This window comes from Gadus chalcogrammus, chromosome 11 (assembly GCF_026213295.1).
Source record: "Gadus chalcogrammus isolate NIFS_2021 chromosome 11, NIFS_Gcha_1.0, whole genome shotgun sequence".
Classification (NCBI taxonomy): domain Eukaryota; kingdom Metazoa; phylum Chordata; class Actinopteri; order Gadiformes; family Gadidae; genus Gadus; species Gadus chalcogrammus.
The window spans coordinates 11507111-11528860 of NC_079422.1; the positions used below are offsets into that span (position 1 = coordinate 11507111).

Consider the following 21750-nt stretch of genomic DNA (forward strand, 5'->3'; position numbering starts at 1 on the left):
AGATCGTTAATCATTTTTAATTCAATCTCGAGGCTTAAATGATATAGCCATTTTGCTGAGAACCCAGGTTTATTGTTAACCTCGCCTGTATCGAGATGTTAGTCAGACTTCCATAGCTGGATCTTTGTTTTGTCCAACACAAATAACTGCATACGATCTGCCCTGGCTTGTTGGTTTCTCAACTAGTTCTCACAAACAAACAAAAGCTTAATTTCTGTTTGTATTCCACTTTGCATGAAATGTATAGCCTCATTTTAGCTCTTAATATGGAACACTTTCTGAAGTCATTTTTGGATTATTCACATGTTACACTGTAACATTATTGGCATAACTGCTTGTTTGGATGACCTTGGATTTATGGGTGTATATATATGCAAATTAGATATATGCAGACAGGATCATGATTTATTGTTCATATACTTCTCTTTGTTAGGCTTTTAAGAACATTGAAAACACACAATTATTTCCCCTGTTCTTTAAGTTGCTCTGATCTTCTCCAATGTATACCCTTTTCTATTTCTAGGGGATCGGGATTTCTGCTGTCAGGATTGTGGAGAAGATTTTCAGGAGGAAGGAGCCTACTTGGACCATCTCCATCAACACTCTGTTGCGAAAGGCGGTGGACAAAAAAATAGCTCATTAGTTCAATCAAATGACCTTGACTCCCATGTGTTAAAGCGGCATGGACTATCTCCCCAAATAGATATGGTCAAACAAAAAACTTCCTTGATGACAAAACAGCATGTTTATGAATGCTCTGACTGTGGAAAATCCTATGGGGTAATTGGCCACTTTCTCAATCATCAACGCTCACACAAGCAAGCTCCTAAATCAGTTTTTCATGAACTTGAGCAACTGAAGAAGAAGTCGTTTCAGTGTGAAACGTGTGGGCGTAGTTATTCACGTGCATCAGCACTTGATGCTCATCGCCGCTGTCATGAAGGAAACCTAGTAAGGTCACGGAACCAGGCCATAGTCGATGTTTTTCAGAATGAAGAACAGGTTGTGGAAAATGAACACACTGAAACCCATGCCATTGAGCCACTTGAAAACCTTTTTAAATGTTCATGTGGTAAAGCCTTCCCTGCCCTATCACGCCTGAAAACACACCAACGATTTAGTCGAAACACTCAATGTTCGCCAGAACAGCTTAAAGAGGTTAAAGATGTCAAAGATAAACCAAAGAAACTCTTTCACTGCAGTGAGTGTAAAAAGGATTTTAACAGACATATTGCCCTGGTCCAACATCAGCGCTGGCATGCTAATTCAGCTGAAGCTGCAAAAAAGTTTCCATGTGAAGAGTGTGGAAAGGTTTTCATGACATTAACATTCTACTTCAAGCACCAGCGTTTGGTACATAGTGGCGAGACTCCCGCAAAATCATTCCTCCATCAAGTATGCCAGCTACAAAAGAAGGGTTTTGAATGCAAGGACTGTGGGTTGAAGTTCTCCCGGGCCTCAGCACTTCAGTCCCATCAGCTTCAACACACCGATGTCTACAAAGACACAGAGAAGGAAACCCAAAAGCCCTCTACTTCACTACCTCAACATACCATCATAGAAAGCAAACCAGAAGAAACCAACCAATTGGCAGCCATGGATGTTGACTTGACTGGCAAGTTGGACAAAGGTATTGATTCAACCCAACACTTGGACGGAGAGGTTGATCTGCAGGACAGTTTTCAAAACTCTTTGACTGAAGTCTCCTATGTTATTGAGAGTGATGAAGATGCAGAGGGTTATGAAACCGGGGATTTTAATGTTGAGGTGATCAGCGATAGTGAATCTGAGGAGGATCCTTCCCGCAACTTAAATCCTGACCTTGAGTTGCTGTGTGAATCAGATCAGGAGATCAAAGAGGAGTTGGAAGCTGAGGTTGAAGTTTCACCTACAAGTCTGGTTTTAAAGCCAGGGATGGATCTAAAAATTGTACAAATAGACTTTGAGCATATGGAGCAACCCAGCACCCCAGAAATCTTTGATATGGATAAAAGTGCATCAGAAAAATTTGAATGCCCAGAGTGTCCGCGGTGGTTTTCTAGTGCTTCGTCCTTGAGGGTTCACAAAATGTGGCATGGAGTTCATAGGAAACGGAGATGGACAGTAGGCCAGCATGAAACTATTAGTAAGGTGAAACGCAACGAGCACTTGCAAAAGCACAAGGATGAAAAACCTTTCAAAAGTGTCCCGGACCAGGCTGATGGACTAGAAAAGAAAAGCTTATTTTGCAAAGATTGTGGGAAGTGGTTCAAACGCATGTCTTCCTTCATCTCTCATCAACAGAATCATCCTAAAAGAAAACCCTACCCATGTCTAGATTGTAACCTATCCTATGCACATGCAAGTGGCCTCTATAACCACAGGAAGAATTGCCAAGCTCAGAATAAAGAAATGGACCATGCTTCATTGAATGAAAAAGTGTTCAATCCAAAGAAAACACTTTTAGGCCCAAAGATTTATCATTGTGGGCAATGTGGTAAGGGTTTCTGGTCTTCAGGAGCGTACTCCCACCACAAGCAGAGTCCAGAGCTCTGCTTAGATTTAAGGCCGGGAAAGAGCCCTTCATCTTGGAAATCAGTTCTAGGACGGCCCCGCTCTATCCGAAAGGTAGCATGTCCTGTCTGTGGTAGAAAGTTCCGTCACAATGGCATTATGAAATCCCACATGCGGAAACATGAAGATGGGAATCATAAATGTGACTTGTGTAGCAGGTCCTTCCGTCTTTTCTCAAGCCTCCTCAGACATCAGGTTGTCCATACTGCTCACTTAATTCCTCCCCCTATTAAGTCCTTCCAGCATCAGGTTGAACAGGTGAAAAAGAATACATACAGCTGCCCCGACTGCGGGAAACTGTTTTCACGTGCCAAGGCCCTTCAGTTTCATATGAGAAGTCATGGATATGACACTGGGTACTCACCATCTTCACCAAAGTCCACTGTGACAATTGAGGCTCTTCAGTGCCCTACATGCCTTGCACATTTTAACAACAAGTCCTCCTTACGAGCTCATCAAAAATTATGTATCAAAAGAGACCCTCAAGAAGTTGATGTTATAAGCACATCAGAAAATATGTTGAAGTGCACCAGCTGCCCTGCTACTTTTAAGAGTGCTGTGACTTTCCAGGACCATATTAGGGAATGCAGAAAGATAACTACAATTGGCGATGCAGAAGTCAAAAGAAAGGGAGTTAAGGAGGAAGTAACTAATTCTTCAAAAAAAGAGGTGAGCTTAGATGAGAAAAAGTTAGGAATCCGTGTGGCCTCATCAAAAGTGAACCACTCTGGTCCATCTGATTTGAAATACAAATGTAAGGAATGTGAAAGAAGCTTTTCAGTGGTCGGAGCGCTGAATTTCCACAAAAGAATTCACCTCCAAGGTCACAAGTCAAATGCAAAAACGTCTTTGCCTCTTTTGCCTCTATCAATAACACCCAAAAAACAGGAAGAGCAAATTAAAAGGCCATTTTACTGTTCAGAGTGTGGACGGCGATTCTCTTCAAATTCAGCTCTTGGTACTCATAAAAGATGGCACACGGATAAGAAATTTGCAGGCTCTCTACAAAAAGATGATAAACCGGACATTGTTTCAAACCGGAAGATAGACGAAGGACCTTATCACTGCACCAAATGTGGCAAGAGCTTTTTCTACCTGTGTGTCCTCCGACGCCACCAGTTATATTACCCCCCCTGCCAGACCAAAAGTGAGCCACTGATTGATTCAAACATAAATTTAGACGGCAACAGCAAAAAGTCGGAGCCTACATTTTCATGTCCGCAATGTAATATGTCATTTGTACGTGGTTCACTTTTAGCTGCCCACTATGAACATCAGCATAGCAAGAAGGATCCACATAGCAAAACGCCCTGTGACCCTGAACAAGAAAAATCCAAAAAGAAATCAGCGGCCAAAGTTGGCAAACCCCTTGATGCCCCTTCCTCAGTCCTCAAATCTAAGCTTCACCAGTGTCCTCATTGCAGCATGAACTTTACAAAGGCCAGAGGCCTTCGTGCACATAAATGGCAGGCCCATTCTCAGAGCAAAAAATCAAGCGTTGGCATTAAGCTAAGTAATGAATCTATTTCCTCGAGCTGTAAGCCTTTAAAAAAGGGAGATATTTCTCTGTTAAAAGTAAGTCATCCAGTTACAAGTAAACCTACAGTTTCACAGAAAAAGGCCACTGCTGGAAGAAGAAGGAAAAAGGGTAGATCTGGCCTCCCAGCTTTCAAATCCATACCTTGTCTTGACTGTGGAAAGAGATACAGCTCTGCTGGAGCTCTTTACAATCATAAGAAAGTGTGCCTGGAGTTTAAGAAGGAATTAAAGGTGCCCAAGCAAGAAATCCTGTTTCCTGAACCTGTGGCAGAACTTCCTGCAGCACTGGGTCGTCCATCTGAGTATACAGTGAAATGCCTTTTCAAGTGTGATAAGTGTGGAAAAGCTTTTCAGACAGAAGAACAGTTGGTAGCTCATAAGATGAAGGCAAAAAGTCGGCCATATTGTTGTGCTCTCTGTTGCCATAGTTATTGGACTGAGACCCAACTGCAACAACACCTTGCTTGGCATGATGAGATTCGCCGACGTCTCCCAATCGAGCTTCGTTATAGACTGAGCACCGCTATGACCTCCAGACCTTCAAAACCTATTTTCCAATCTGCTGGCAAGAAAGACCACTCTCAGTCTTTGATTCAGAACTCGGCCAGTTGGTCACAAACTAGCCACAAATGCCAACATTGTGGTAAATCCTTTCTTTCACCATCGGCGTTACAGAGACATGAAGCTCAACATGGTGGCAATGGCTTGTTTCATTGCTCTTTTTGTCCAAGGACTTTCAGTGACATTCAGGACCTCATCGATCATCACCAGGAATGTATGGTTGATGGCAAAATGCAGAGAGATGACCCAGCTGCTGTTTTATCAGGAGATACAAATGGCCTTACTTGTTTTGAATGTGGAACTTCTTTTGCAGAAGAAGTCGAGTTGCATCAGCACTACATTGAGCATGCCCATGGAGCACATTAGACACACTTTACTGATAGGGATTTATGTAAAATTGCATTTGATTGTAAAGGTATGCCTGTATATACTATTGGTAAGCTAAAGTTAGCCCTCAGATGACCCTTGTTAAGGTAATCAAACTGCAAATAATTTGTCTAATTTTTTTCTTCATTTTACTTGATACTTTTAAAATGTCTAAGAATGAATAGTTAGCTTTTCCTTCTTAAATTCTCAGGCTGTTCTTCACACTGGACTGAAAACAAAACATGAAAATTTAAATGTATTTTTTTTCTTTTCTTTTTTTTCGTTCTAAGTTTGAACTAAAAGCATACATTTGTTTTAGACGGGTTGACATTTAAGGGATTATGTAATTTGTCATTTTGGGAAGTGCGATTTACATGCCTAAAAATGTATGTTCATCCATTGGATTTGATTAAATATGCATGAATATTGAAGGCACCCATTAATGCATGTTTCTGATTTCCAAACTCCCCAGAAAGTGTAAAGCCAAGTTTGAAAAGTTCTTATTTCAATGCTTGAAAAAGATTTTTGCACTTATTCGACTTTAAATATGCACAAGAGAAAACGGTAATTTAAAATAACCTTAAATCCAATTATAATTGTTTACATTTATTATAGTGATTGAAGAATATTGTTAACAGTACGAATGGAAAAAGTCGTTATTTTATTTCTTCGTTCTCACAATTCTTAATACAGACTAAATTCGCTCTATGTCCTCTGCTGTACAGTGTATTTACAAGATTTCTGACATAAAAGCTGTACCTTTTCAATGTAATGTGTTGCGATACAATGATAGGCTAACTAATTAGAATAATTGTATTAATTGCGGATAGTTTTCAGTGTTGTACCATTGCTTTAGTGAAAAATATAGTATTAATTAATATAGGAGCACAATTCTGTTATTTTTTTCTTCCCCAAAAGATCAAACGTGTGGCTTTTCATTCCTCCTTTTCAACTTAAGGAAAAAATAAAGAAAATAGTGAATAATAAATCTAAGATTTATTTAACTGAAATTGTTGTCTCCTTTTTGCAGACATTTGGTGTCATGCAGCAAGTACTAAAAGAAATATAATTTAATTGCTGAGGTTTGATTTTTGTGTCTGAGCCATGTAAAGGATAAGTCTAAAAATAAATAATGTACGAGAGATGGGGTATTTCTTGGATAGTAATGAAGCGTATTTCATGTCCTTTTAAAACAGATTTATTTATTCGACTAGCATTTGATTTATTTATATATGTAGGCCTATATATTTAATGTATACATACCTCACCGAGTGAGTATATAGGCCTTTATATCAAAGCGAGTGAGTGTTTACAATTTGTCATGCTATTTTAACAGAGAAAAACGTTGTTATAAACGTATAAATACTTATGAACTTGTAGGTGAATACTTATGAAATAAGTATATGTTTATAAAAACGTTCTGTGTGTAACACAATTAAGCAAGCGTGGGAACTAGTTATTCCCACGTTTCATAACCTTGCTAATATATGTTAGTAGAATGCGATGGGCCAATATGAGTTTGACAATGCGTCGCACATGAATCATTGCATTTAAACAGCTTTTAGGAAACAGGTTCAAACAAAGCCTACGTTTGAGGTCTAGTCAATGTAGCCAAAATAAGTTGTAAGTAGGCCTATAGGCCTAGATGTAGGGCGTTTTATAGGGTGGTCAGGTGTTGTTGGTTTTCGGTTGTGGTATATAGATTACTAGGTAAATAGATAGATATAGATGCAGAGAAATAGCGATAGATATGTATTTTAGATAGTTGTATGTGCGTGTAAAAAGGAAAGAAAAGAACTACAAGTTCCGCAAGCACTCGCTCGGATGAAGTGACGTCACGAGGCTCCAGCTGCCTGCTTGTGTTTGCTTTGTGCGAAACAAGAAGAAGAAGAAGATGCTGGGCGGTCAAGCCCTTCCAGGTAGTGTTCTGCTTGCTTCTTCTAGCATTCATGCAGCCCACTTTATGTGGTCGTTGAAGCCAAATGATATATATGTATATTCATTATAGGATTTTAAATCAGTATTAGCTAGCTACGATGTGTTGTCCACTTGAGGATGGTTGTGCCTTAACGTCAGTTAGCTGTATCAGCTAGGCTACAACCAGGTTTAAAATTATTGTTATTAGTGGGTGGCTTTAAACATGAAGCATTCTGGTGCTAGTTCCGATTCCACAATATCCAAAATGAAGGGCATATGTACCAATTTATCTCGGTCATAATACTGTATGACATGGTTGTCTTTTAAACCAAGTATCTGGTTTGGTGCATTGTTAAGCTCATTCATTCCCTGACCCCAGCCGACGTAAGGCAGTTACCCCTTTCTGGACCTATGCTGGCCAATATTTCAGCATGAATTTATGGGCAAATCCTAACGTATAGGTCCAGAAGTACCATACATTTCAATTGTTCTTTTACTCTGAATTTATACTGTATCTGTAATACATTACAGAGACCTGATATTTCCAACCGTCTTGCTGATAAAACGGGAGTTCAACAACCATGCAAAGTCTTACTCAGACCTTGAAGACTGGACCAGAAGAACCATTGTTACCACTGACAGAGTGTGATGCGATGATGCAACCTGGGGAAAGTGAAACACATGTTCAATTATTATCTGAAATAGTTAACCAGCCACCGCACAGTGTCGGAGTCACACAAGAAAATGAGAAGGAGACTCTGGAGGAGCCTGTAGGCGAACCCATGGTTGACTCTGAGGGGCGGGAAATAGACCCTTCTCTTAGCCCTGGTTCCCTTGAAGTAGCACCTGGACATAAACCTGCTTCAGCAAGTGATGTGGAAACGATGGGAAAGATTAAGGAAGCAAATGATGGCAGAAGATATCTTTCATGCATGAAGAACAGAAGGAACCCTTTGCTGATGGAAATTCCTGAGTTAGACAGTTCTTCACTAATACTTGACTGTGAGTATTTCTTGTTGCAGGCACTTTTGCACTAAGCATATTAGAAAAACATTGGAAAATTCAATAATCACATTCTAATGATAATAGCTGCATATTTATTTGTTAATTTTTTTGTCTTTGCAATGTCTACATTAATCAGTAATCAAAAGTTATGATATTTTAATGTGTATATATAAGCATAATGTTTATCTTTTTAATTCTCTATTTTAGGCTTTCTCCTTGAATGAAAGGGCAGATGATATTTTGATTAAATAACATTCAATCTAAATCAGATCATGTATTAGCTTTAGGCCCAATTACATCATCAAAAATGTTTTTCCTCCTACTCACAAGTGCCGTCTGTCTATGACCCATATTATTGGTATAATTAACGGGTTAGGTCTCATGTTAAGGTTATTTGAATGGAAATACATAGAATAGTCTAACATTCTTTAAACCAGAAAATGTCTTTCTCATGTCCTGTCGGCTTCTAGCATCTCCACTCTCTCTGCAGTGCCGGCAGTGTCACATCATTTTCAACCACTACAAGTCAAAGGAGCGTCACCTTAGGAGCAACCATCCGCTGGAATACCAACAGTCTGCGCTGAAGAACACCCTGTTCACCTGCTACGTGTGTGACCACCACTTTGCTAACTCTACAGAGCTCATGACCCACCAGAAAGCTCACGTAGAGAAAAGACCTTACAAATGCCCAATATGTGGAGAGGCATTCTACAGGGTTTCAGAGCTCACTGGCCATAAAAAAATACATTTTGGGGAGGATGGTTATGCATGCACAACCTGTGGAAAGGCATGCAAAACACTTACGTTACTGAAGTACCACCAGCGGAAGCACACCGGGGAGAAGCCGTATGCGTGTAAGGAGTGCGGGAAGAGGTTCGGCTTTTCTAAGGACGTCCGGAAGCACATGGAGTCACACTTGCAAGGACAAGAGGGAGAGGATGGAACCATTCCACCTCCTAAAGCACCGGGCAAGAAGATAAATAGTAACACAGGTACTACATTATTTCACTATTACATTTCCACAAATTCAAATATAGTGGATAAAGAATAGATGTATGATACATTTACTTCATGGTGCGGTGAAAAAACAGTTCCTCTCTCTTTTCTCTATAGGTGTGTCTACAATAAAATACCCTTGTTCTCTATGCAAGGCTACTTTTAAGAGCATCAAAACCAGGTTATGCCACAATAAAAAGAAGCACAAGTTTTTACTTGACACGACCACTGATGCCCTCCCACCAAAGTATCCTGTAAAGCAAGGTGGGCCCATTATAACGCCAATCTCGATCAGTCAATCAACATTTCTCCAAGTAGAGCCTCTTCAACAAGTCAATGCTAACATTGACACTGAGCAAATTCGCAAACTTATAGAGTCCATGGAGAACGTGCAGAGGGTGAATCAGGTTGTGATCCTGGGTCAGGTTCCCCCTCATATCCCAACACAGGGCCTGCAGTTCCCGGCACCAGGAGCCCCAGTTTATTTGAATCCAACGCCCCCATCAATTGAACATTCCCAGACAGAGCATTCCAACTCTTTAGAAATGCACTTTGCAAGGGGCATGTGTAATTACATGGATCAAACTATTATATTAGAACCTATAACACCTCCAAATGAAGGGTTGGAATATCCTTCATTCCAGGAGCTGGTTTCAAAAAGACAGAGTGAGGTTGCTGACCTCAAACTAAAACCGGAGGAAACCCTCGTAATGGAACTGACTTCTGCCTTGTTACCAGTTGCAGACTTGGAAAAATCTGAGTCTAGTCATCAACTGGTGCCATCATCATCACTAGTACTTGCCACAGAACTGGAGAAGAGTATGGATGAGACGGTTAATGATCAAGATGAAATAACCCCCCCTGGTCAGCTACTGGTGTCCACAGTTGAGCTGGATAAGACCCCTTTAGAGGCAGTTCAAGAGGATCTGATCAATGGCCCTTTACCCCAAAAAGACAAATCCACTCAACTTCCATATGAAACCCCAAACAATCCTGAAGGAGAGGTTGCTTCACAGATACCAAAGGAAAGCATTGAACAGGCCCATTCTGTGATGGAGAGTATGCCAGTAGAGGAGACACAAGAAACCCATTCTGTGATGGAGAGTATGCCAGTAGAGGAGACACCTGAGCCCCATTCTTTGATGGAGAGCATGCCAGTAGAGGAGACCCAAGAACAAATTGAGAATGGTCAAAAAGGGGAGGAAACGCTAGAGCAGCCAACTGTAGAGAATATTTCTTCACAAGAACAGGTCCCATTACAATCAGAGACCAAGCAGGTGGATAGTACTTTAGACTCAACTGTTAATGTTATGTCGGCTCAAGAATTGGTTAAGGTGCGAAAACGAAGACCGGCCAGGACTTTTGTTTATGAAGAGTATATATATCAACAAATGGTGTCAACACGAAAGAGACATTTACATACTGGGGAGACGTCTGCTAAACAGCAACCAACAAAGAAAAGCCCCCATGTGATAGAATTTGGTCCAAAAAACAAAGAGAAGAAAAATCAAAATCAGAGGAAACGATCACAGTCATGCCAGTCAAACAAAGAGGTAAAAACTGGAAGCAAGATGTTTTTCACAAATATGTCAGAGAAGCCGGTAGCTCCAAAAAAGAATGGAAGAAAATCCACCAGAAAACATGTGCATTTATCTTCTCCAGAGGATAAATTGTCTAACCCTGTTGAAAACATAGAGCAACAAGGTAAAGACAAAAAGACCAACAAATTGACCAAGAGAAAACAGGTGGTCACAGGCAACATTAGCAAAGAACAAAAAGATTCCCCAGCACTAAAAAAGAACAAGATCAAAAAGGTTCCTTCCCCCAAATTAATTGATTTGAACATTAAGGAAAAGTGCAAGAAAGTAACAAAAGAGACAGACCCTACCACCCAGAACACAGTGATAAACAAGGGCTCTATAAACGTCCCCGCTCAAGAAATAACCCCAGATCCTTTTCTTTTACTAAAGGGTCATAAACAACCCCAGCTGAAAGTTTACAAATTGGATCCTTCTAAGGCAGCAGGGCAGACGCAGGAGTACACTCAGAGTCAGGAGGGCAATGAGGATGCCAATATGCTCTTACCTGTTGTCAGGAAAAGGGCTGGCCGACCCAAAAAAAATCAGAAAGCCTTTTCACTGCTGTCTTCTCTAGTGGTAAACGATCCATCTCCCACGACAGCCCATAAGCCTAAGACCACCAGAAAACGCAAGTCATCTTTGAGGATTGAGACTGAGGGCGTGATAACGGCATCCAACTCCAAGCGGGCTTTAGAATGTAAAGACTGCGGAGAGAAGTTTAACAGTGTCTCCTCTCTTCAGGAACACAAGACAAGCATGCACATTGTGGAGAGCCCAGGCCTCACGTTTACAAATGGCAACTTATTCGAGGGGGTTTCCGGTTTAGTTCATCAACCTACAAATAAGGCTGATGGAGTTATTGGGGAAGTCAGTGGTCCCTCATACTGGGATATAGAAGCTGAGACGAGAGAAGTGGCTTCGGAAGACAAAGAGTGCACCGTGTCTTTCCCAGCCCTGAATCCATCACCTTCTTTGCCTATTACTGAGGCAGTTGAAGCTAGTGGATCTAAAGAAAAGACACAAATTGCATTTGTTGCAGACATTACAGCTTTATTGGATGTAGCTCGGCAGCATAGAGAACCCTTAACTGGCACCCCTCTAGGTGTACTTGTTAATGGGTCTCCTCAGCTGAATGGCCCTGGGGCAGAAGGGTCTTTAGCATCTGATCTGGGGCTCCCAACAGGGCCGACCAGTGAAGGTGATGGCCTTATACGTCCTTTGCATTATGACTGCGGAACTGAAATGAAGATTACCGCAGAGGACGATGTGAAAGATGAAGTTCTTCTCGATGTAGATATAGTCACAGTCGGGGAGCAGAATGAGATGGATCCACCAGACTTTTCCCAACCTCTTCTAATTGGAGATGGTAATCAGGAAGTGGTCGACCCTGATGTTTCCAGTATTCAGATTAACAATGAAAAGACGACTGAAATAACTTTTCACAGTTCTTCTTCCTCCTCCACACATTCACTTGAGTTCAAGAAAGAACAGGACGTTGAAAGTGTGGTACAGAAGAGAGACAAATCTGTAGTGAGAGAAGTTGGAAGAGTGAGTAGCATAAGGGGGAGAGGAAGTGGAAGAAGGGAAGGTTCTAAAAGGGGTTTGATCTCAAGGAGAATAACAGACAGAGGCAATTTCTGCGGAAGAAAAGCTGATGAAGAACCGGATGAATGTCAGATCATTTTCCAAAAATGTCCACTTACTGCCGACTCTGAATTAAACAAGCAAGACGACACCCACTCTGTTCAGCGTTCTCACTCTACACTTCAGAGTCCACAATTGGAGCTCAACCAAGATATGCTCCCTGCTCTATGTGTGCCTCCTGTGTGTTCCTCATTGGTTGATAAACAGTCTGAATTTGGAGTACAGCAAGATAAAGAGACCGATCAGTCTGCTATAGTCATACCTGAGAGGTTCGTCACTTCCAGACGGATGGAGACTGCTGACAAGAAGAGATGCCATTTAGCGGTAGTTATCATTCAAACATTCACATTAAGATCAGCTATATTTAATTACACCAGCTTCAGTGGCATATTGTCTCTTAATTTTGAATACTTGTGTTATCTTTCTTTCTATTCAGCGTGTTCCTGGTATGGTGTTAGGCCAAGTCTTGGATTCCGAAGAGATCAAGGTTGAGGATGGTTCATCCAGTATAAGGCCTGATCTTGTCAAGCAGGGAAAACACCTTATTCTAAGGGATCCTCCCGCTTCAGAAGACAACGTGATTATCCAGTGGAACGTTGAACAAATGGATTCTGAAAACATTCCTGGTACAGGTAAATACATTCAAGTGTAAATATGTATGTTCCCACTTTATATAATATACATTTTCTCTCTTTTAAGCATGTTTTATTTTGTAACATGTTTTGCGACATTACGCCACCCTAGACGATTATTTTCCCCTTCTGAACTGATATTGTTGCAACCTAATTGTGACCCGGAGAAAGAATGGTGGTGCTGATATAACCTGAAGATATCCACAGGTGCTTATCTCAAAATTAAGCCACGCCTCATTCTACAAAGCTGCTTATAATAACTATGACAAATGACAAGACTTCTAAAGCACTAAGTTTCACTACTCAGAGAATGCAACATTTTAATTTCAGAGACCGAGAGCCAAGCCGGTAGTCTGGCTCCAGACGTCCATACCAAACAATGCATCTTCTACCCAGTAAAAGAAGAAGAGAGAGAGGTTTTGCTATGCCCATCTCAGAGAGAAGATGGTGTAATTGCTTTGGAGCTGTCGAGTGGTGCCAGAGTTGACCATCAGACAGAAGGTTTGTATTTGAATAATAATTGTGTGGATTTAATGGTCAATACTCCCTACCACTCGTGTCCCAAAATACTGGAGTAATAATGGAAGACTGCATACATAATTCACCATGCACAACACAGCTTATAGCAACAAATTGCAACAAAAATGGAATCAAAGAAAATAAGTACATTCTCTATTATTTTCAATACGATAGTCTAGAGATTGAAAAGATTACCATTTCCAGAATCATTTTTCTAACCCAGTTCTTTTTTTTGGAACAGATGAAGATAACTTTTCCAGTGGGGACCATCAAGAAACGCGATCTGAGGATGTCTCTTTGAGCACTAACCCCAATGATTCTAATACAGCAATAGGTATACGTTCATAAAATCACCATATGCTTTTATTTAAAAAGGCCTTTAATTGGGGATATTTTGGGGGTTTTACAGCTCATTCTTAAAAAATGTTTACCAGTCTGGGTGGGGAACCATCGTAGTTGTCTCCTTGCTTCACTTAACCTCCGCTACCAATATAATCTATCTAATATAATCATGCCAAATGCCTATAGGTAAAATCAGCAAAACATCGACTTTAGCAAATTATGTGTTAATGGTGGTTTTAGTGAAGGAAAGACTGTTATGATGGTTTGATAGACCAGACCGGTATTGTCCTCTTTAAAACTTCTTCTTAATCTTTCCTTTTAGCTCAGGGAGACATGGAAGAACCGGAAGATCGACATGTCTGTGATTTTCTCCTGCAAATTCCTGAAGAGGATGACTCTGATTTAGTTGAATACTGTGATCCCCTGCCTGCCCCAGAGGAACAAGCTGTGGCCTATTTGAACAGCCTTAAAAAGAGAAACCAGGTTCAGCTGAATGAAAAGAGGTACAGCACAATCATTTCATTATTGTATTCAAACTTCAATTCCAATGTTAAATCCATCCCATTAAGTAGGTGTTCTATTAAAGGCAATACTACAATCCTATTTTATTCATAGCGTCAGAGGTATTTCTCTAGTATTTCATCTTTCTTTCTCTTTTGCTCAGCCTTCCAACTTCTGAAATCAATCAAGAGGACATGAGGCAGCCAATTGATTTATTTTCCACCTACTTTGGGTGGGATACTTGGGGTGAAATTGCCCGGTGTACAAATTCACTGTCCAAAATGTTACACCTCGTCACTGCTAAGGAGGTTGCACAGTTTGTTGGGATCCACATCGCAATGGGAACTCTAAAGGTTAGTGACCATACCACTGTTCTTGCATGATTTGCTTCTCCTAATGTGTGGCTTTGTGTGCATTCTTTTTTTTTCTGAATTAATTCATATTCATACTTTCCTTTTCTAGTTTCCTAGTTTGAAGCTCTACTGGCAGGACCCAACTAAAGTGTCTCTGATCGCTGATGCCATGCCCCTTTCACGCTTCCTTCAGCTAGCACACAAGATAAAATTAGCCCTTCCTGAAAAGGACTTAACTGGCAAGTTGGCGACTCAACGGACAAGTAAAAGACAAGATGTACAACCAACAATTCAGAGTTGTAGTTCTAGTATTAGTAGTAGAAGCAGTAATAGTCACAGTTTTAGCAGTAATGATGAGGTCCAAAATAGCTCTAAGAGGCACGGAGACGAGGCAAGCAACCATGATAATGAGATGAATCCACTCTGGAGGCTCCAGACAATATTACATCGTTTCGACGCTGGGTGCCAGCTGCTGAAACCAGAAGAGGAGTATGCGGTGGATCAGTTCCCAATTCCTTTGTCAACAGGGAAAGAAAATGACAATGTTTCTCTGAATTGCACTGTATTTATTGGAGTTGGTGGTCTGATAACAAAATTGAAACTTGGAGTAAATCTCTCAGACAAAGAGGATGCAGTAGAAAGAATGGCCCCGAGGGATAGTCTGGTATATCTTTGCAGGCAGGATCTCTCTACCCCTGCGATGCTGGAGCGATTATTAAATGCTGGTGTTCATGGTGCCGGCAGGGTTGGAGGAGCCATAGGACAAATGGGGGATGAGTTTATCAGTTCTGATGGTAGACTGAGGTTGCGCCGGTCCAAGGGGGGCTTTGTCCTTTCAACTGCCGGAAAGGAGGATCAAAACGTCTCAGAGCTCATTGAGAGCCTTGAGCGGTCCCAAATGTTGGTGTGTCTGAACAGAGATTTACATCACCTTTACCGAATCCCGCACACAGACACCCGCTCAACTGGTTGGCCCCAAGGTGTGCTCTGGTTCCTGACAGATCTAGCCCTGGTCAATTCATGGCTTCTATACAGGCAGGGTCAGCGGACTGGGTCGGAACCCTTGACCCTTATGGCCTTCAGGCTGGAGGTCTCAAAGGCCTTGATTTTCTCTAGTGGCTTGGCCACCCAGGACTCCGTTCCCCCTCAGCCACCCTCTCAGAGCGCTTGTGTATTGACTGAAACCCCTAACCCTGATATGCGACAGGAGCGTTCCCTTCCGGATGCATCTATACGGTACGATGGTTCTGGCCACTGGCCGGAGCAGTTTGAGGTGGGAGAAGGTGGCAGGTGTCGCTTTGGAAACTGTAACAGAACATCTCAAGTGCTATGCCTTAAGTGTTGCGTCTTTCTTTGTATCTCACGTAATCACAACTGCTTCATGAAATTTCACAATCAACAGCGATGAGTTGATGAAAGGAATGATGTATTATACCTGATGTTTTCTTCCAATGAGCCCCATACTGTGCATTTTAAGATTGTGACTTGAATATGAAGTTGATTTAATGGGATTTACCGTCTTAAATATGGATTGTGCCTTTTAGTGCCACCTCCTGGATTTGTGTGTAAAGTAAAATGTTTTGAATGGGCTTTAAGGTCTCAACAATTAGAAGGTTGAAAATGTGCTGTATATTGAGATACATTGGATAGAAATAAAATAAAAATTCAATATATTATTGTTCGTTAATGTGTTGAATTGGGCTATACGTGTATATATGCAGGTTTATGTTTAAAATCGTAAAGCAAAACAATTAAACCTAGGTCAAGAACAAGAAGCTATCATTTTCTTTTTATACTTGTACAACAAATACTTCATTTTAGTTCAGTCTGTTCATTTATATTCCGAGAGGTTCATTTACACTTTCGAAGATTACGATATTCTTAGTTCCACAAATGTTCTGGGATTACCGTTAAATGTGGTAACTTGAAATAAAATCAACAAAATTTAATCTCGCCATTATTATGAATTGTTTGAAATCTAACCTTCAGTGTGTTCAAAAGTGTAAACTGTTTCCAAACCGTCACGTGACCACTTAGGATCGTGGTGTTACGAATATATATTCAAAACATTTAAATGAGATTTTAATATTAATGGTTCAGCTTCTTAAGTCATTGAAATTAGGATGCCCCTTTGACAATATAGCCAGAAAACACTTGTACAATAATGCATGTAAAAATGTGTTTTTGAAAAAGTTTTCAGGGTCACGTGGTAAGAATGACCCATAGAACGTGAAAAACTAGAACATACCGTCGTCCATAGACTTGCATAAACGTAGATTTATTGGATATTGTTTTAAATTTGTATACCATTCCTTAACATAATTTAGCTATGGAAACCAAAAATGCCTCTTCGTTCGCAAGTCATTGTGATAATATTAATTTTTTCCTCTACATATAATTACAGAACACATGTGGCGAGTATTGTTTAACTCAATTCCAATTAATTTTACGGCCTCCCGGTGTCATACGTACAGATTGTTTAAAACATCTATTTATTTTAATCAAAAATCACTTGTGTTTTGGGTAACAATATATCAAATACATAGGATTTTGGCAGCCATTTTAGTTGCACCAACGGAGCTTGTGGTGAGGAGCCAATCTATTGCTTCTAGTTCTGAGGCTGAACTCTCACAGTCCAACTGTCTGCCTTCAAACAAGCGGCTCGAGGTGAGCGGCCAATAGCACGATCTTTCTGCAAGGAATTAAGCGCCAAATATAGTCTTCTGAAATTAGTTAGTGGCAATTCCTCATAGATTATATTTGTAGCCCAGAGAAAACTTTGTTTGGAAAATAGACCAGAGCAGCCTTATTTGATCTGCCAATGGTTTCGTTCGATAAGAGGCTACATGCTAACGATATGCTAGGTAGCGGAATGGCTAAGAAATTGCATGGATATGAAACGCAACCCTGTTGTCTATATTAACACAAACCGTATGCTTGAAAGATGTTTCATCATTCCGATTCAAACCTCCGTCGTGTTGTAAAAAGTTGTATTCAAGCTTTTAAATAGGGAATGCTAACATGCTAAAAATGAAGCTAGGGTAACTAGTTGTAGAGCATGCCACCTAACGGTGTCAACAATATTACATGCACGTATAATGTGTTTTAAAAAGCATAAATCATAGTGTTTCCTGTTATGTTATAAAGTGTAACCGATTTGTGCTAAGCTATTGAAAAAAACTGGCAAGCTTTTGAAATGCATTCAGTCCTTTCACCCTGTAGGCTAACCTAGCATAACAACGGTGCACGTCTTTGGCACGTGAAATAATATTTTGCTTCATCTGATTCAGTACCCAGTTCACACTACCCAGTGCTCAATATGGATTCAGACATTTTGAACATAGAGGAGATCGTAATGGGACGGGGTCTGCCGGATCCAGCTCCGGAGGTTACACCTGCTAAGCCAGCAGAACCACATAAACCCATCTTCAAGCCGCCCCCTGCCCCTACAACTTGTGAGTGGTGTATTTGACCTACTGCTGGACGTTTACGTTTCTTTTCTTTTTCCTTATTCTTTATTTAACCCATCTTCACTAAACTGTTATTCTATGTTACAGACCAACATGATAACCTGCAGTGTTTTCAGTGCTTCATAACGTTCTGCAATGCTAAAGCAAAGGAACGCCACATGAAGAAAAGCCACCGTGAGGAGTACAAGCAACAGCTTCAGCAGGTAGGCGGCTGGATCCTTCCACATATTAGGCCAAACAATTTTTTTGAGGTTATGTAATTTGGAAGATTAATCAACCTTTTGGTGAATGTCGTTCGTTGGCATGTTCTGTGACCCATAGATCTGGTTTGTCAGACTCCATCCTTTGGGTCACACAGGAATCCAATAGCAAACCTGGGTTGGGTAGAAAGTGAATGTGTTTTTCTTTACCTACTTTCCCGGATCGCAACCGGCTTCTGAAGGCTACCCATCCGAATGCATGTTCTTTTTTACACTTCAGGTTAGGTGGTTAATCTGAGTTTAAACACCATTTTTAATCCATTGAATATACCCCAAAGGTAGGTTTATGTTTTGGTTTACGATTGAACTCAAATAGGGTTGTTAGGCTGGCATCTTTCCTAGCCAACCATACAGGTACTGCAGACATTGTTACCACAAACCAATGACAACAGCTGTGATGCCCATCAAGTTGTTTGGTTGATAAACGTTAACCGATGCAGACATTTTAGGAATATAATATGGATTTTTGTATGCGTATCACTTTGGTTAAACCAACTGTCACGTCTGCTACAAACAGACATGCAGGCAGACCTGTAGCATACCTTTCGATGCCGGTTGCTACCCTCTGGAAAATAGGTCAAAAACACATTTACTTTCTATCGATCGGTTTGCTTTGGGTTAACCATTTGACCTAAAGGCAGGTTATGATAAAGTATGATTTTTTTTTTTTTTTTCTGTGCTGTAAATGAAAAAACTGCCATTGTGTATCCAGAGACTTGGTTTGCTTTGTAACACGTGTTTTAATTTTTTTTTTCTTGTTTGCAAGTAATAACAAAATTAATAAAATATTTGTATATTGCAAGTAACACCTACCATTATTTTTGGAAAGAACTTGGGATGTTTAATGATGTTCAAAACATTTCTTGTGTTGACCCCAGGGAAATACATTGTTCACTTGCTACGTGTGCGACCGCAGCTTCCAGTCCTCTGAGGAGCTGACACAGCACCAGCCAACACACAGCAAGGAAGACAAGCCCTTCAAATGTGTTCACTGCAAGGAGAGCTTTCGAGTCTTTTCTGAGGTTGGTTTTGTGTTGAATGTGGCCTGACATTTTTTTTCAAGTAATTGTAGGGAACTAAAACTTGAGACTTATTTTTGGCATTTATTATATTGATATAATACTTTTCTCCTTTCAACTGCTGATTTTGTCTGATTTTGTTTCCCAGCTCACAACCCACAGACGGAACATGTGTCCAGAAAGGCAGTTTGTGTGCAAGGATTGTAACGAGACCTTCCGCAGCCCCGCCTTGCTGCGCACCCACCGCCTGGCTCAGCACCCCCGCCTGGACACGGAGGCCGGCGAGCAGACGGAGGACCCCACAAAGACGCATCGCTGTGGGAGGTGCAGCCAGGGCTTCGAGACAGAGTCGGAGCTGCTAGTCCACCAGGAGAAGTACTCAGAAGGCCAGCACTGCAACGGCAACGCAGCCGCACTCAAGAAGCGCGGACGGCCTCCAAAGACGGAGAACCAAGCAGCCGCAGAGAAGAAGCTGAAGCGGGTGAAGGAAGAGGGCGAGGCTACAGAGGAAACGGGGAAGGGCAGCAGCACCGCAGAGTCTGGCGCAGCTCCGGCCGAGGCAAAGCCCAAAGTAGCTGGGGCGAAGCGGGGCCGTCCTCCCAAGGCGGCGGCGGCTGCGGCGGCGGTGGCGGGCGAGGACCAGACGACCGCCACAGAGGAGGCGCCGGCCGAGGAGGAGAAGAAAGCATCCGCGACCCCGCGTGAGCATCCCTGTCCCGAGTGTGAGCTCACTTTCCCCGCCCTGGCCCCGCTCCGCGCCCACAAGAAGGAGAAGCACACCCCGAGGAAAGCCCACCCCTGTGAAGAGTGTGAGGAGAGTTTTGCCCGTCCTGAACAGCTAGAAGCCCACAAGTCTCGGGCCCACACAGAGGGCCGCTTCTCCTGTCCTACTTGTGGGAAGAGCTTCGGCCGCGAGCGCACCATGAAGGCCCACCAGAAGACCCATTCGGATGAGAACGCCGCGAGCCAAAGTGAAAAGAGATAAATAAGGGACGGGAGCGCTTTTCGTAAAGTTAAGAGGGATTGTTGTTATCCTCTGTATTTTAGTCAGTCAGGGATATATATTTTTTTTAGCATAGGGAATCTGATTCTGAGAAGAGGATGTTTTTAGATGTACTTGGAGTGTTTGTTTTTTTTGTTCAGCATTTTGACATAATTGTCCCATTAGCTAGAGTTTGCATTGAGGTCTTTCACCAACTCCCCAGCTGGTCTTTCTGGATGCAGCCATGGACTATGTTAAAGTGACGGTATACTAATTGAACACATTGAGGTTAGGGTTCTGAGTTTTTACATCATGTGCGTATTTGCGTATTTCCAATATAATCGAAAAAGTTGGACTTCATTACCCTTACTCCTAACCCAACAGTAGGCCCAATTTTTTAACTCAAGATTTTCCTAATTTAAAAAAATGTATGTGAATGGGCTTTTTTTTTTTTTTTGTAAGCTGTGTGTGTGTGTGTGTGTGTGTGTGTGTGTGTGTGTGTGTGTGTGTGTGTGTGTGTGTGTGTGTGTGTGTGTGTGTGTGTGTGTGTGTGTGTGTGTGTGTGTGTGTGTGTGTGTGTGTGTGTGTGTGTGTGTGTTATGACTTCTAAATTGACGGAAGTGTGTTGCTTCATTTGATTTTTGAGGTTATGAATTGCATATTTTGGGTTGTTTCCCCATCATAATTTAGTTTGTATTGGTTTTTTTTGGTCCTGAGTTCATTATGAGTTAAATTTTGGTTTTGGACAAATGTTAAATGAAAAATGTTGAGTTGTCTAATGTTAATGTCTTTTTTTTAATCTATTATACTTCTATGTATTGTCTAATGAATGCAAAACATGGATCTATGATGCCATAGAGTCCTTTTTGAAGAGCTGCAAATCAAGTGTTCTTACGGTGACTGGCTTGTTCTCCCCCAATGCGACTAATAAAACGAAAGGTTATCCCACAGGGATGCTTCAGAAAGTACTTTGCCTTGTGTTGTTTCACTGCCCTTGAGTCACTTTTGATGGATCCCTATTTTGCAGACTTCCTATTAAGTTAATAATTTAAGTCCCCCTTACCTAAGTGACAACAGGGGTCTACGGCTCATGCAAGTCAACAATGACACTAGCCAATGAGAGACGTCGTAGTCGGCAGGTCAAGCCATCTGTCTGCTCTGTTGGCGCAAGTTCGCAACGCTGATATAAAAGGTTTTAGGTAAGAGTGCGTGTCGCTGCGCAGACCAAGCTCGCCCTCCACACACACCCTGGCGTTATACAAGTGTCTGAAAAGCTTTACTTTATCTCGGGCGCTGCAGACGACAGCTGCCCTGACAGAGCTCCACGTACAAACCGTGCCCCTGTTGCACCTTTTTCGTGACGTCAGACCACCTTGCTCATGAAAAGAACTCCACCCTGCTGCGTTCGCACTTCGCATCAGTGGAACGCTCACATAGTGTTTTGGGAAGAATGGCAAAAACATAGGATTTTACTGTTTATTTCAGTAACAGTGATAAAACAGTATAGATTA

At 41.5% G+C, this 21750-nt stretch overlaps 3 protein-coding genes across 6 annotated transcripts; all 3 read left to right on the top strand.

The window, feature by feature from the left end:
* Positions 1-6: 6 nt before the first annotated feature.
* Positions 7-6786, top strand: si:ch211-261d7.6 (zinc finger protein 91). Its single transcript, XM_056601782.1, has one exon. It carries the CDS (start codon positions 706-708, stop codon positions 5017-5019), a length of 4314 nt encoding a protein of 1437 aa, XP_056457757.1. The 5' UTR covers positions 7-705; the 3' UTR covers positions 5020-6786.
* Positions 6787-6833: 47 nt separating this feature from the next.
* LOC130391572 (uncharacterized) lies at positions 6834-16522 on the top strand. Of its 3 annotated transcripts, none has more exons than XM_056601780.1 (10): positions 6834-6938; positions 7468-7938; positions 8412-8933; positions 9055-12485; positions 12598-12787; positions 13124-13294; positions 13554-13646; positions 13977-14157; positions 14319-14508; positions 14618-16522. In XM_056601780.1, the coding sequence occupies exons 2-10, from the start codon at positions 7518-7520 to the stop codon at positions 15914-15916; spliced, it is 6498 nt and encodes a 2165-aa protein (XP_056457755.1). In that variant the 5' UTR covers positions 6834-6938; positions 7468-7517; the 3' UTR covers positions 15917-16522. The 3 variants fall into 3 exon arrangements, with proteins under 3 accessions (XP_056457755.1, XP_056457754.1, XP_056457756.1); XM_056601779.1 differs by having other exon boundaries at positions 12598-12793; positions 14618-16521; XM_056601781.1 differs by having other exon boundaries at positions 8432-8933; positions 12598-12793; positions 14618-16521.
* Positions 16523-17077: 555 nt separating this feature from the next.
* On the top strand, positions 17078-21306 carry znf576.2 (zinc finger protein 576, tandem duplicate 2). Of its 2 annotated transcripts, none has more exons than XM_056601869.1 (5): positions 17078-17175; positions 17799-17963; positions 18066-18181; positions 19117-19260; positions 19406-21304. In XM_056601869.1, exons 2-5 carry the CDS (start codon positions 17828-17830, stop codon positions 20240-20242), a joined length of 1233 nt encoding a protein of 410 aa, XP_056457844.1. In that variant the 5' UTR covers positions 17078-17175; positions 17799-17827; the 3' UTR covers positions 20243-21304. The 2 variants fall into 2 exon arrangements, with proteins under 2 accessions (XP_056457844.1, XP_056457843.1); XM_056601868.1 differs by lacking the exon at positions 17078-17175 and adding an exon at positions 17176-17372 and having other exon boundaries at positions 19406-21306.
* The last annotated feature ends 444 nt before the right edge of the window (positions 21307-21750 follow it).

Bases quoted from the DNA above. Each gene is read 5' to 3' on its own strand.
- si:ch211-261d7.6 (XM_056601782.1), top strand. From the start codon at position 706: ATGGTCAAACAAAAAACTTCCTTGATGACAAAACAGCATGTTTATGAA.
- LOC130391572 (XM_056601779.1), top strand. From the start codon at position 7,518: ATGCAAAGTCTTACTCAGACCTTGAAGACTGGACCAGAAGAACCATTG. The intron at 7,939-8,411 runs GTGAGTATTTCT...GTCGGCTTCTAG, and splicing joins TTCTTCACTAATACTTGACT to CATCTCCACTCTCTCTGCAG. The intron at 12,486-12,597 runs GTAGTTATCATT...CTTTCTATTCAG, and splicing joins AGAAGAGATGCCATTTAGCG to CGTGTTCCTGGTATGGTGTT.
- znf576.2 (XM_056601868.1), top strand. From the start codon at position 17,330: ATGGTTTCGTTCGATAAGAGGCTACATGCTAACGATATGCTAG. The intron at 17,373-17,798 runs GTAGCGGAATGG...CATCTGATTCAG, and splicing joins ACATGCTAACGATATGCTAG to TACCCAGTTCACACTACCCA. The intron at 18,182-19,116 runs GTAGGCGGCTGG...TGTTGACCCCAG, and splicing joins ACAAGCAACAGCTTCAGCAG to GGAAATACATTGTTCACTTG.